At 42.0% G+C, this 14,249-nt stretch overlaps 2 protein-coding genes across 2 annotated transcripts; both read left to right on the forward strand.

The window, feature by feature from the left end:
- Positions 1-298: 298 nt before the first annotated feature.
- On the forward strand, positions 299-922 carry LOC122647469 (kunitz trypsin inhibitor 5-like). The gene has a single exon (XM_043840882.1). The coding sequence runs from the start codon at positions 299-301 to the stop codon at positions 920-922; it is 624 nt and encodes a 207-aa protein (XP_043696817.1).
- An 8,725-nt stretch (positions 923-9,647) lies between these two features.
- On the forward strand, positions 9,648-10,418 carry LOC122647563 (21 kDa seed protein-like). Its single transcript, XM_043840955.1, has one exon. The coding sequence runs from the start codon at positions 9,648-9,650 to the stop codon at positions 10,416-10,418; it is 771 nt and encodes a 256-aa protein (XP_043696890.1).
- The last annotated feature ends 3,831 nt before the right edge of the window (positions 10,419-14,249 follow it).

The raw sequence follows: 14,249 nt of genomic DNA on the forward strand, positions 1-14,249 counted from the left end.
ATTGGCCGAAGCAAAACCTTCCCTTCCATGACCTCACTTCTCATATTCAGTAATACACTGATTCCATCATCGCAGTTTGCTTAGTTTGAAAGAAGTACCATTTTCCATTCCCTCCCTGGACAACAATCTAAGATCGATCATCATGTGGAACAGAGCTCTCCTCCTTTTGGGGTTGTCGATTTTGGCCTTCGTTCAGGTTATTGATGGCTTCTCTCATCATCACCACCACCACCACCACCACCAACTCAACCATCAATCCGCAGTGCATGATACCGACGGCGATGAGCTCCAAGCAGGGATGTCGTACTACATTGTCTCTGCTATCAGGGGAGGCGGCGGCGGAGGTGTTTCTCCAGGAAGGAGACAGAGCTCCACCAGTCAAAGTCACACGGCCCACATCCCAACAGTGAAACAGAGCTCCTACGACAGGAACATGGGTACCCCAGTGATGTTCTCTCCAGCATCCTCAGAACACCCAGAATTGGAATTGGAATTGCCGTCTGCAGAAGAAGAAGAGGGAACGATGACAATTAGGGAATCGATGGACATGAACATTTGCTTCTCTGGAATGGACAATAGAGCGTGGCAGGTGGAAGAAAGGAGGGAGCAATCCTCAGGGTGGTGGTCGTCGTCGTCGAAGAATTCGAGTTTGAGGTATGTGACACTCAAGGGGAAGCCAGGGCACCAAGGGGAGTCGACAGTGAGGAATTGGTTCAGAATCGAGAGGATAAGCGAGGGTAGCCCTGTATATAGGATCGTCTACTGCCCCAACGTCTGCGATTCATGCCATGTGGTGTGCGGAAGGGTTGGGATCACCAAGGAGAACGGCGAGCGATGGCTATCGGTTTCAGAGCACAGAGAGTTCCCTTTCGTCTTCGTCAGAGCTAGGCAGTCCCACGACAACAAGAAGAAGGATGAATAGAGAAAGAAAGAAAGAAAGAAAGCAGAGTTGAAAGGAATAAGAGAAGAAAGAGTATAGCTATGACGCTGGCTGAGCGGGAATAATAGCACTAGGAATGAGTAAAGCGAACCAAAAATCCAGATGATCTCTTCCCCTTCCTCAGCTAATAAAAGTTCTTCTAATTCTCCAACCACACAATCCTTGCAAGAGAAAAAATTTACAATAAAGATTCTACCTGAAGCAACATTAGTTAGTCAGTCGCCTTAATTTGATTATTCTATCCAATAATCCAATATAAATCAATTTTGATCTCCCTTTTTCCTTGCATTTCAATAGCTTTTTGAACCCATTCTATTTTGGATCGTGATGGTCTACGCCGATCCCGTGCCTAAAATTATCACCTCAATTTGCCTTCCCGTCAATTTCCTCAATTCCATCTAATAGAGGGAGGTGGATCCCATTCGGGCAGTGTATTCGAGCAGGGGGTAGGGTGGTCATTTCTGCCCCCTATTAGATGGAATTGAGTAAATTGATGAGCAGGCAAATTGAGGGGATAATGATCCCGCGGCGCATTGCCCACAGTGGCCTAAGAGGCGCACGAATAGGGCTCAACGCAATGACCGTCTTACCCCCGCTCGGGCAAAGCGCTCGGGCAGGGGTAAGGCGGTCATTGTGCTGCGCCCTATTTGTGTGCCACTCAGGCCGCTACGGGCAACGCGCCGTAGAGGTTTTGAATTGCTATATTTTTCGGTGGTAAACTTTAGGATAAGAGATCATTGCTTGGTGGCGTGGCCCCTGCACTAGTATGAGAGGGCAATGAGAGTGCATAGGGGCATCGATATGGATGAGAATATTTTAGATCATTGGGGGTAGATTGGTAAATCACATGCTTTTGCGTCTAAGCACAAGGGCCACACGACATGACAACGTTCTTTTTCCCTATTTAGAATTAGGAAAATAACTTTCAGGAGAGGGTTCTCTCACCAAGTAGAATCGGAGACCACACCAAAGACGTGGAATAAAATGATATCGTATATAAGAACTTAAAATCACCGAAATATGGTCGAAACCATCGAAACCCGGTCAAATCCAGGGATTTTATAAAATCCTCCTTCAACTCGTCTCGAAAACCTACGAAACCGAGTTAAATTGGTGGTTTCGACTAGTTTCGGTTGAGTTTTTCTTCCATGAGAGGAAGAGAGCAAGGCCATTTCTTATGAGGTCAAAAATAGATAGAGGTGCTAGCGTAGCTTGCTCCGATGGAGAAAGTTCTCTATCCAGGAGTGTGGCCTATGCTAGCACTCCCATGAGTCTATCTCTCTCCTCTCCATTTAAAAAGACATCTCTGCCCCTTTGTTTTGAGGAGGAGAGAGATAGACACATGGGAGTGCTGACGTAGGCCACACTCTCGGACAGAAAACTACTTCCCTAATTTTAATGGGTAGAAGATGTATAATGTGCATTCTGACCATGACAACTATCATTGTGACTATTGAATTCACTTTAGCATGAAATTCGGTTGGTAAATAAAAGAATGAAGGCACTAGTGCACTACTTGTGCATCAGAGCTGCCACATCAAGACAAAGAAAGCAATGAGGAAAGTGTAGAATTTATGTGAGCTTCCAAGTTCAAACTCCCATTGATAGTGGAAATCTAAAATGATAATTGATAACGTAATGAGCCAAATAATCCATAAAGAGTACTTTAATCTATTTTAGTAGAGACATGGGGGTTGTTGCTTCAGCTTCCATTAGGAACTCGAGACAATCCTCACATAATCCTCGAGCCAAAAGTCGAGGAGTCAATTGAAGGAAGAGGCTACAATCATGACTTCAGGAGTTTTGTTTAGAGTTGGTCACGTTCACATACGTGAGCGTACGAGAATGCCTTCCAGCTGTTCAGTTAGAATCCATCCATGAGGATCCCACAAAGTGGATTCCAGACTAGGATCCTCTGCAGTACCGGCAGGGCGGCAGTGCACATCCGACGGCACAGCAGAGGCCAGGTGGCACACATGGCACACATGGCCTCTGCTGTGCAGTCAGATGTGCATTGCTGCCCCGCCGGTACTGTATAGGATTTTCATGCAACAGTTAAGAGCCGTTCTCGTATGCTCATGTGAACGTGAGTTGGACTTGTGTTTATGCCATCGTGGCTTTGGTGGCAACTTCACCTGGGTTGGGGGTTGTAAGACCTTCAAAATCCTATGTGGCTTCGATGTTGACAGCCGAATGAAATGAAAGAAGAAAAAGATGATATGATGAGAGCATAGGGATGTGGCTAGGGTTAAGGAATAGAGAAGAAAGAAGATATCAGAGAATATGATAGTTCCTCATACCTAGGGATTTTGTCAGAGGAGAAGTGGAAGAGAGGCAGGTGGTGGGGCTCTCGATCGCCATTGATAGCTAAAAAGGAAAGGAGATAGGTTAGGTCAGAGCTTCCATTATCGGAGGAGGAGGAGATGAAGGCCATGAGGTTTGGTCACCATAAAGGAATAAGAAGATGGTGATGTTGATGCACGCAATCAACCCGGATTTCCCACCTTGGATCTCTCTCATTTCTGCCTCCCTGCCCCTCATGATTGGTAGAAATTTTGTCCTTCTTGATATTTATGTGCACGTTCCCATTGGCCCATGCTAGCACAAGGTTTACACTCACAGACAGAAAACTCTTTATCTTAGTTATTTTCCCTAGTGACACTGGTAACAATAACTATCCACTCAGTTTTTTTATTTATTTATTAAAAGGTGAAGGCTAAGAAAATCCAACAGCAACCTACAACTCCAACTGAGTCCGTATTAGGTCCCCACATGCAATTTGGATCCTCTACTACCGAGCTACCTGACAAGACCATGCTGCCAAGACACGGTGAGGCGCGCAATGACTGCCTTACCCCTGCTAGAGCGCCTTGCCCGAGTGGGAGTAAGGTGATCATTGTGCGCCTCACCGTGTCTTGGCAGCACGGTCCTGCCAGGCAACTTAGCAGTAGAGGATCTGGATCCCCCCACATGGGGATGGGTGGGGATAGATCTCCACCCTTCATTGGGGTGTGGGACCGATGGCCCATGGAGGGTTCAGCTTAGTAGTAGAGGATCCAGATCCTCCCACATGGGGATGGATGGGGACAGATCTCCACCCTTCATCGGGGTATGGACCCATGGTCCATGGAGGGTTCAAATTTGTCCCCACTGGTCCCCATGTGGGGAACTGATCTGAACTCCATCTAAAGGGGGGAAGGTTGCCTTTTTATGGCTCAAAGGTGAAGCAGGAGAGTCGATCTATCCACTCCTTAAAAACAAAGTTTTCTACCTAAAATAATAATAATAATAAGGCCATCTGGTTGCATAGTTCACGTTGTCCCTATGCTCACATACAGAGGGTGCATGATATGACCATCGCACCAGGGGTGCGGCGATCATTATGGACGCCCTTGTGTTTGTGTGTATGGGGGAACGTGCGTTGCGCGATCGAGTGGTGTTCTTTATCCCTAATAATAAACTAGAGGCAACATCTTTTCACGTCCAATTTTGCAAATTTTAAAAGAAAAAAAAAAGCTAAAACCCCAAACCTTTTGTTACATACGGATTTTGGAGCGACAAGGGATTTACACTGAAAAGGCTCACCAAAGTTACTTATCAAAAAGAAAAAAAGAAAATAAAAGGTTATTTGTTGCTCAACGTCACTTTTATCTGAACCATGCAAGAGAATAAAGGGTTTTTGACAAATGCCCCCTGAAAATGCCCATTTGTCCAAATGCCCCCTACAATTTTCTAATTGTAAACTACCCTCTACTTTCCAACAGTATAGCACTTTGGTTCAGTCCTTTAGTCTGCAACGTGAGAGGTTAGTTTTAGGGGATTTAATGATCAAAATGCCCTTATGATAAAAACCAACCAAAATTAAAGAGTAAAGTGATCAAATTGCCCTCATCTTCCCCAAATAGTTTAGGATTTGAAATGAAAATTAAAAAAAACCCTAAAATCATTCAAAAAACCATCTTCCCCAAATCCGTTGCAAACCCTAAACGATTCCCTCATTGAGAAACAAAATTAATTACCAGTTATGTAAATTTTGATTTTCTTATTAGGAGAAAGTTTTCATACACGACTGTGTAAGCCGTGTATGTGAGAGGGTGGGAGTTTCAAGACATTAATTAATGCGTGGGGGTTTAAGACTTTTCCAACTCTTTGTGAGAGGGGACATGACCGTGCATGCTTACACGGCCGCTTATGAAAACTTCCCCCTTCTTATTAATTTCGTTTTTTTTTTTGTGAAACCATCAATTTTATTCTATTAATTCCGGGAGCCTCACTTGGATATGGTGGAATCAAACCCCTAACATTCAAGTGCCGCTTCAATAAATTGCAAATGCATTTGTACAAAATCCATGTCTTCCCCCAGGTCCCATGGAAGACTCAGAGTACATAATGGCACGAATACTCCTACTCAATACCAGCTCTGCAACGGAAAGATGGAAACAAACAACCTCCGTTATCCCGTTGAATATGAATACTCCTACTCAATACCAGAAATCTGCCAATTTGCCCTCCTCAGCAATGATTTGAACTTGAGTATACAAACCTTAGCCAATAAAAGAAAGCTGCTTCTATCTCTTGAGAGTTTTTTTGAATTCTGATAATTTTATTCCAATTTCCATCAACTGAAACAGCTAATTCAATTGGGTTTGCTAGAGTCCAGACCCGGTACAACTACGGAAGCTTTGAAGAAGAAAGTCATGTGACATGGTTATGCCTGCAAGTCAGGATTATAAGTTAGGTTTTATTTCCGAACTTATTCCCAAAATCAGAAAGAAAAAGGCAATTTGATGGTGTTTGAGATATTCTTAAGCAGGGCAATAAAGCATGAAGAATTTGAAGAATCATAATCAAATAGTAAGGACCATCCCTTCAGAAATTTGAAGAAACAACAAAATTAGGGTTTAACAATGAAATGGATTTGGGGAAGATGGTTTTTTGAATGATTTTAGGGTTTTTTTTTTTCGATTTTCATTTCAAACCCTAAACTATTTGGGGAAGATGAGGGCAATGTGGTCACTTTACTCTTTAATTTTGGTTGGTTTTTATCATAAGGGCATTTTGGTCATTAAATCCCCTAAAACAAACCTCTAACGTTTCAAACTAATGGACCAGACCAAAGTGCTACACTGGTTAGAAAAGTTTTAGGGGGCATTTGGACAATTGGGCATATTTAGGGGGGCATTTGTCAAAAAAAAACCCGAGAATAAAAACAAGAAATGAAATAAAAAATCCAAAAAAAATAAAAATCTGATAAAAAAAAATAAAAAATCAGCTCGAAGATAACGAGGGATAGTGATCGAAATCCCGTCTAGACTGTGTCGGAAAACCTGAGGCACCACCACCCCCCATCACCCCGACCACCATAGTCACGACGTTGTTGTGGATTTCTGAAATAACCCATCCATTGATGACTATCGAAAAGCAGAGAAAATGACGCAGAAGATGGAGAAGAAAAAAGCGAAGACACCACAAAACAAGCTAAAGATTGTGAAACAGTAGCGTAAGGTGAAGAATACAACATATGAATCCAAAGGTCAACTGATAGCTGGAGAAATGGGCGTTGGAGGCCTCAATCTAACGTTTTTTGGGAATTTGAGTTTTGCTCTGTTTCCTCTGAATCTAAGAGCAACTTCTCTTATTTTTGCCCAATTCTCACACTCAGAGAGAGAGAGAGAGAGAGAGAGAGTGCGTGCGCTAAAGCTGGGTGGTGCTATGGCTATGGTAGATACGGTAAGATCCAGAAGAGAAGTAACAACAAATAAAAAAAGGATAATTCTACATTGTTCAATCTAGTACAAGTGAAGGGTTGGTGTTCTTATTGTCATAATTTATACTAGTATTTAGATTCTAGAATCAATATAGTTTATCAAACTAAGATGTTGTCTTTGGTTTATACTTTTACACCCTATACATTTTACTGGGTAACAATGGCGATGAAGAACTAATGAGAAGCTCCTCTGTTAATTTTGAGGGAATGTTGGTGAGTTCAGTGAGAGAGATGACACAAGAGCCGGTGAGTTTACAGAGGTCACGAGTCAATATAAGTGGAAGAGTGCGGCTAAGGTGACGTTGGGGTAATTTTGGAAGTTGAAATTTATTTTCGCTTAGGTGGCATGACCAATAACTAACTTTGGGGATTAAGTAAATCTTTTCAAATTAAAAATAATGATTAATGTAAAATAAATTTAAAACCTCCTTATCTTGTAATTAATTTTCTTATCTTTTTTTTGGTAACATAATTAGTTTTTTTTATCTAATGGATCTAATAAATTTCCCTTTTTTTTTTTAATACGTTTCTATTGATTTCTATTCCAACAATTAAGTTCTACTTCCCTTTGAATTCGATGCTATAGCTTTGTTTTTATTTTTTAAAGGGATAATAACCGCTTTGATTTCCACTACTACAATTAAGCTGCACTCTCATCGAATCTCACAGTTTTAAAACAGTTAAATTAGGTTGGGGCAATTTTAAAAGTTTTCATTAGCCTTTATAGGTGAGTGGTAGCAGAACGTGCGTTCTGCGAAGTTATTTTCACGTCGTTTTAATAATAACCATAAATCTAGAATAAGATTAATCTCGACCATTTAATGAATATGGATACAAATCAATGGTTACTTGCTATTACGATGATACGGGTTCAATTTTTGTTTTACTGTATGTAAACCATCCATCAACAATACTATTCCCTGCCCAGATTGGAGTTTTGGGTGGAATTGTAAGAGGTTCCAGAAGTGCTCTGAAGTTCTTGTTGTTGAGAGAGGGGATGGAATGAGGGATTGAAAACGATGTTGTTATCATCGAAGGAGGCAACACATGTGGTGGAAGGCATATGCTTGTAAAGGTCAAAATCCTTGGAGACAGCGGGTGAGAGTCCCCTTTCTGAAAAATCAATAGCATGTACCGAACTCCGTTCGACGGCATTGGAATAGGTCGCAAGCTGCCCACCATATCTTCGGCCATCTACGGTGACGACTAAACTAATGAGAATGGAAACGGTAAGCCAAAGCACAAAGAAGAAGACGATGGGTCCCATGTCTACTTATGATGGGTGTGTGTTTCTAATAATGATCATAGCAAGGATTGGGACGTTCCAACTTCCAAGTCTATTCTGAAGCTTCAGCCTTTGAGTAATATCCATTTTGTTCCTTAACAATGAGAGTGGCATTATCATAATCGTATCCGAGTATATTAGGACGGATTCGGATACTATCCTCTCGGTTTTCAGACGGATTCGGATAATTTTTGGATAGTGATTTTTTGAATACAGGTTCTCCTAAATGGATATGAATACAGATCAAATACAATTTTCCGATTATCCGTTAACATATTTACCGTTTTTATGATGAGGGTTAGGGTTGAGACTTGAGAGCTCAACAATTACCCTTTCTTCTTCTCTTCTTAGTCTTTTATTCTCTTACGTTTTTTACTTTTGATTTTTTAATAGATATGTAATTCCATGTATCACATTGCATAAAACAATATATATAAACCAATAGCAAATCCAGAAAAAGAATCATATTATCTTAACTTATAAATTTATAAAAATAAGATAACAAAATCCAATAAGGTAACTTAAAAGGATAGACAAACACAGAGTTATATTTCAGATATTTTATTATCATTGGACTGCTAAACGAATCGGATAATAATCGGTCGGATAGGGGGATTATCATATTCGTATTCGATTAGTTTCGGATGGATTCGGATTCTCCTAAACGGATACGAACACGGATTGAATACGGATTTACGAATATCCATTTACATCCCTACTTGAGATGCATTTTAATCTCAAAGCTTGGGTCTTTGTATCTAATCAAATGAATTATTGGCATGAGACTTTCATCCATGTTAAAACCAGTAAAAGTCAGAACCTTAGCCAATTTCTTGAAGAAGAATTGTGAGATCATATCTTAATCTCCTGTAGCTACGTCTTCCAAAAATGAAACTATGATCTTCTTGGCCATCTCAGCCAATTGTAACATCAACGATGTCTTTTGAAAACTCATGATCCGAGTTGTAGTTGCTCAAGGGTTTCTTACAAATACATGAAGTTACAAATCTGGTTTGATTTTGTGGTTTCAAGGGTTGGCAGAGATCGTCACAGGGTTTTGCAGAGGTTAATGGGAGAGAAGGCATACCGGTAACAAGAAGTCTCGGTTAATTGAGTTAAAAAAGTTCAACGATTGAGATTTTAATTGCTTAAATGGACGGTTAAAATCAAACAACGTCCGCTTTTCTTAGCCACGCACAGCGACACTTTAGACTTTATTTTATTCTAAGATGGCATGAGTTCCAACTTTGGGGATTAAGTAAAGCATTTTAAAATAGAAAGTAGTAGCTAGATTTAAAATAAATTTGAAATCTACTTATATTATAATTTCGGTTAATTTTCCCTAATAAAGTAGGAGTGGTTATCGTTCGGACATTGAATTGAATCTTCCCAAATCCCAATCACTTCGCTCAAACACGCATTGATCAGGCAATCTTCAACAAGTGTCCCCAAGATCCATTAAAATGGGAGAAATTATATCCAACCTCGTTACGCTCATCACCCTATAAATTGGCCAAACCATAACCTTCCCTTCCATGATCTCACTTCTCAAATTCAGTAATACTCAAGCATTCCATCAACGCAGTTTGCTTAATTTGAAAGAAGTACCATTTTCCATTCCCTCCCTGGACAACAATAATCTAAGATCGATCATCATGTGGAACAGAGCTCTCGTCCTTTTGGGATTGCCGATTTTGGCCTTCGTTCAGGTCATAGATGGCTTCTCTCATCATCATCACCACCACCACCACCACCGGTTCGACCATCAATCCGCAGTGCATGATACCGACGGCAATAAGCTCCAAGCAGGGATGTCGTACTACATTGTCTCCGCAATCAGGGGAGGCGGCGGCGGAGGTGTCTCGCCAGGAAGGAGAGAGAGCTCCACCAGTCAAAGTCACACGGCCCACACCCCAACAGTGAAACAGAGCTCCTACGACAGGAACATGGGTACCCCAGTGATGTTCTCTCCAGCATCCTCAGAACACCCAGAATTGGAATTGCCGTCTGTAGAAGAAGAGGAAACGATGATAATTCGAGAATCAATGGACATGAACATTTGCTTCTCTGGAATGGACAATAGAGCGTGGCAGGTGGAAGAAAGGAGGGAGCAATCCTCAGGGTGGTGGTGGTCGTCGTCAAAGAATTCGAGTTTGAGGTATGTGACAGTTAAGGGGAAGCCAGGGCACCCAGGGGAGTCGACAGTGAGGAACTGGTTCAGAATCGAGAGGATAAGCGAGGGTAGCCCTGTATATAGGATCGTCTACTGTCCAAACGTGTGCGAGTCTTGCCATGTGGTGTGCGGGAGGGTTGGGATCACCAAGGAGAACGGCGAACGATGGCTATCGGTTTCAGAGCACAGAGAGTTCCCTTTTGTCTTCGTCAGAGCTAGGCAGTCCCACGACAACAACAGCAAGGATGAATAGAGAACGAAAGAAAGAAAGAAAGCAGAGTTGAAAGGAATAAGAGAAGAAAGAGTCTAGCTATGACGCTGGCTTAGAGGGAATAATAGCACAAGGAATGAGTAAAGCGAAAACCAAAACTCCTGATGACCTCTTCCCCTTCCTCTGCTAATAAAAGTTCTTCTAATTCTCCAACCACACAATCTTTGCAGAAGAAAAGTTTTACAATAAAGGTTCTATCTGAAGCAACATTAGTTAATCAGTTGCCTTTGATTATTCTATCCAATATCAATCAATTTTGATATCACTCTCTTCTTCAATTCCAATTTCGTACTTTTTCAATATCATTTTGAACCCTTTATATTTTCCGGTGGTAAACTTTAGGGTAAGTGATCATTGCTTGGTGGCGTGGCCCCTGCACTAATACGAGGGCAATGAGGGGGCATCAATATGGATGAGATTATTTTATTTCATTGAGGTGGGTTGGTAATTCACATCCTCTTGTGTCTAAGCACAAGAGCAACGCGACCTGACAATATTCTTTTTTCTTATTTATAATTAGAAAAATAACTTTACGGAGAGGGTTCTCTCACCAAGCAGAATCAGAGACCACACCAATGACGTGGAATAAAATGATATCGTATGTAGGAATAGCAAGGTCATTTCTTATGAGAAGGAAAAAAATAGATAGAGGTGCTAGCGTACCTTGCCCCGATGACTTAGAGAGCCTTTTCCCTTCCTTTGTTTTGCTAAAGGTTAGCAAAGTGTGTATTAACTATCAAATGTCAATGTTACAAGTTCTGAAAGATCCTCCATAGGGGCAATAAAATCATCAAACAACTCTCAACTCTCATATCCCCTTTTAGCATGATGCCAAATAAGGGCAAATAACAACAACAAATAAATTTCCAACTATCATTGGAACCGAAACCTACTCCTTTCAAGTAGATCCCACTCTATATTGTTGTGAACAAAGCTTGGTGCTTCTCCCCAGCTCTGGGATTCCTGTGTTGAAGCGCTCCTCTTCGCCATAAGATCAGCAACTGTATTTGCTTCTCTGTAATTGTGAGTAATTCTCCATATAATACTATTAAGGTAGCCGGCAACCTCTAGCCAAAATTGACGAAACCTCCATGGAATCTTACTACTCCTAATGGACTTCACCACCGCTTTAGCATCGCACTCTATCCATAGCAGCTGAATGCCTTTACCTCTGGCCAACTGAACACCAAAAAAGAAAGCAGGCAGCTCAGCAAAGAAGTTTGTATTTATTCCCAGGTACTGCACCAAGCTTCCCTCTGGCCTTCCTAGGCTGTTGCGAATTATCCCTGCTGCACTAGCATGACCCGGATTTCCAATGGAACAACCATCCATATTTAACTTCCTCCAATGCACATCTGGTTTTCTCCATAAGATTTCTCTAATTTGGGTGGCCTTCGCATTTGGAAAAGAAGCTCCAATTTCGCGAGCAATAACCAGGTCCTGTAGAGATTTAATGGTACACCTCATTAGAGCAGACGCATCCTTCAGGTCTGACTTTAAAGTGCGCAAGATGTCGGTTGTTCTCTTCCCATTCCCTTCAAAATGACGCCTGTTTCTGTCACTCCATATGTGAAATGGAACTACAACAAAACCCGCTAACCAAACTGAAGCTAAGGCACTGGTTTGGGCTTTTTCCTTCCACCATACTATCAACTCTTGCATTGAATCCTTTGCCGGCCAAGCTTTTTGAAACATTGCTAGAAAACCCTGCCACAACCTAACAGAGAAAGAGCAATCAATGAAGATGTATTTCTGGGTTTCATTTGCTTTCAAGCATAGGTTGCACCGTGACACCATAGGGACGCCTCTCTGTGTAACCATATCATCCGTTGGCAGCTTAGAATGCAATAGACGCCATCCAAAGACCGAGTGTCGAGGCTGCAAATAAGAGGCCCAGACCACCGAATGCCAACCCGTTCTACAACCTTCCCTTTTTAGCCTCTCCCATGTTGACTTCACCATAAAATTCCCCTGTTGGGATAGGGTCCATACTCTGCAGTCCTCAGTCTTGATGGTTGGTAGAGCTATGGACCTAGCCTGGTTGACAACTTGCTGTAGCACCGCCGATTCCACTACAGGGAAACCCCATTCAACATTTTTAATAAAACAGCTAGCGGGGTGTGTAACGTCCTTAGCCAGGTCCCATACCCCTGAAGATCTTGGTGAGCTGAAACAACAGTCCCCTGTAGCCATCGATCATGCCAAAAGTCAATGTTTGCTCCATCACCCACTATCCAAGCTTCGTGGTCTGAAACAAAGCCCCACATCTTCCTAATTCCGTTCCAAATTAAGGATGGGGAATTAAGCTGAATTTTAATCAATCCCTTTGTTGTGAACCTCGCCCAAAGAAAGTTGGTAATTAGTGTGTTTTCCGACTTAATTCCCCAACAGAGCTTACAGAGGAGCGCCTTGTTCACATCCCTTAACTTCCTAATGCCCAAACCCCCTTCATCACGAGGCTTGCATACCATCTCTCATCTCACAGTAATTCCCTTGGACGATTCCGGGTCCCTACTCCAAATAAAATTACGTACCCACCTCTCCATCATAGTTAATAAAGACATAGGCCACCAATAAATAGAGAAAGTATGAATTGGCATGCTTGAGATGACAGACCTTACCAATTGAATTCTCCCTGCCATTGAAATTAACTTTCCTTTCCATCCTGCAAGCCTTAACTTGAACCTGTCCATCATTGACAACAGAGCTTCCTTCCTAACCCTTCCTTTAAAGTTATCAATCCCCAAGTATTTGGTGGGGAATTTGTTGTCCGAGAATCCAATGATGTCCTTGATCCTGGCCTTCCTAGCAGCGCTTACATTACATAAGAACAGTTTACTCTTCTGCAAATTAATACTTTGGCCCGAGTAACTTTGATAATCCCCCCAGGAATGCTTTCAGCCATAGCACAGGGCGAACACCTGCTTTAATAAATAGGAAAACATTGTCAGCGAACAATAAATGGGTGGGGCCCTGGACCCCCCTTGGCCCTGTAAGTGGGGCAATCTTTCCATTCGCTCTTAGGTGTGCCAAACCCCTGCATAAAACTTCCTCAACGACAATAAACAACAGAGGGGCCAAAGGGTCCCCTTGTCGAAGCTCCCTCTCAACTCCAAAAAAACCCACTGGACCTCCATTAATTAAAATTGAGAGCTTTGCTGAAGCTAAGAGCTGATGAATTAGATTAACCTAAGTGTCACTAAACCCGAACTTCCTCATAGCATCAAACATGAAGTCCCATTCCATAGTGTCATATGCTTTCTGAATATCCTGCTTCAAACCCATTCCTCCTCCAAAAGATTTCCCATGCAGGGAGTTTGTAAGCTCAGAGGCCGCACAAATAATAGAAAAAATGTTCTTCCCCTTTTGAAATGCACCTTGCTCTTCAGAAATCAGTTTAGGCAGGAGCCCCGACAATCGGATGGCCAGGATATTTGGTAGCAATTTATACAAGAAATTCCCTACACAAATCGGCTAAAACTTGTCCAAGGTGATAGCCTCCTCCACTTTAGGCACTAGGGTGATGAAATTGTTATTAACACCCTTAGTAATGATGCCCTCACAAAAAAAGTTTATAACTGCCCTGCACACATCCTTCTCAATGATCTTCCAACACCTTCTATAAAATGTGCCTGGAAAACCATCGGGTCCAGGGGCACTGTTTGGATCTAGATCAAACATTGCTGCTTTAATCTCTTCTTTAATTGGGACTGCAGTAAGGAACCCATTGTCTTCCGCTGTAAGCACTTGAGGAATGCACGAAAGTAACTCCGGGCGGGCCATAGAGGGGGTACTTTTATGGAATGCCTTATA

This window comes from Telopea speciosissima, chromosome 1 (genome assembly GCF_018873765.1).
Source record: "Telopea speciosissima isolate NSW1024214 ecotype Mountain lineage chromosome 1, Tspe_v1, whole genome shotgun sequence".
NCBI lineage: Eukaryota > Viridiplantae > Streptophyta > Magnoliopsida > Proteales > Proteaceae > Telopea > Telopea speciosissima.

Bases quoted from the DNA above. Each gene is read 5' to 3' on its own strand.
- LOC122647469 (XM_043840882.1), top strand. From the start codon at position 299: ATGTCGTACTACATTGTCTCTGCTATCAGGGGAGGCGGCGGCGGAGGT.
- LOC122647563 (XM_043840955.1), top strand. From the start codon at position 9,648: ATGTGGAACAGAGCTCTCGTCCTTTTGGGATTGCCGATTTTGGCCTTC.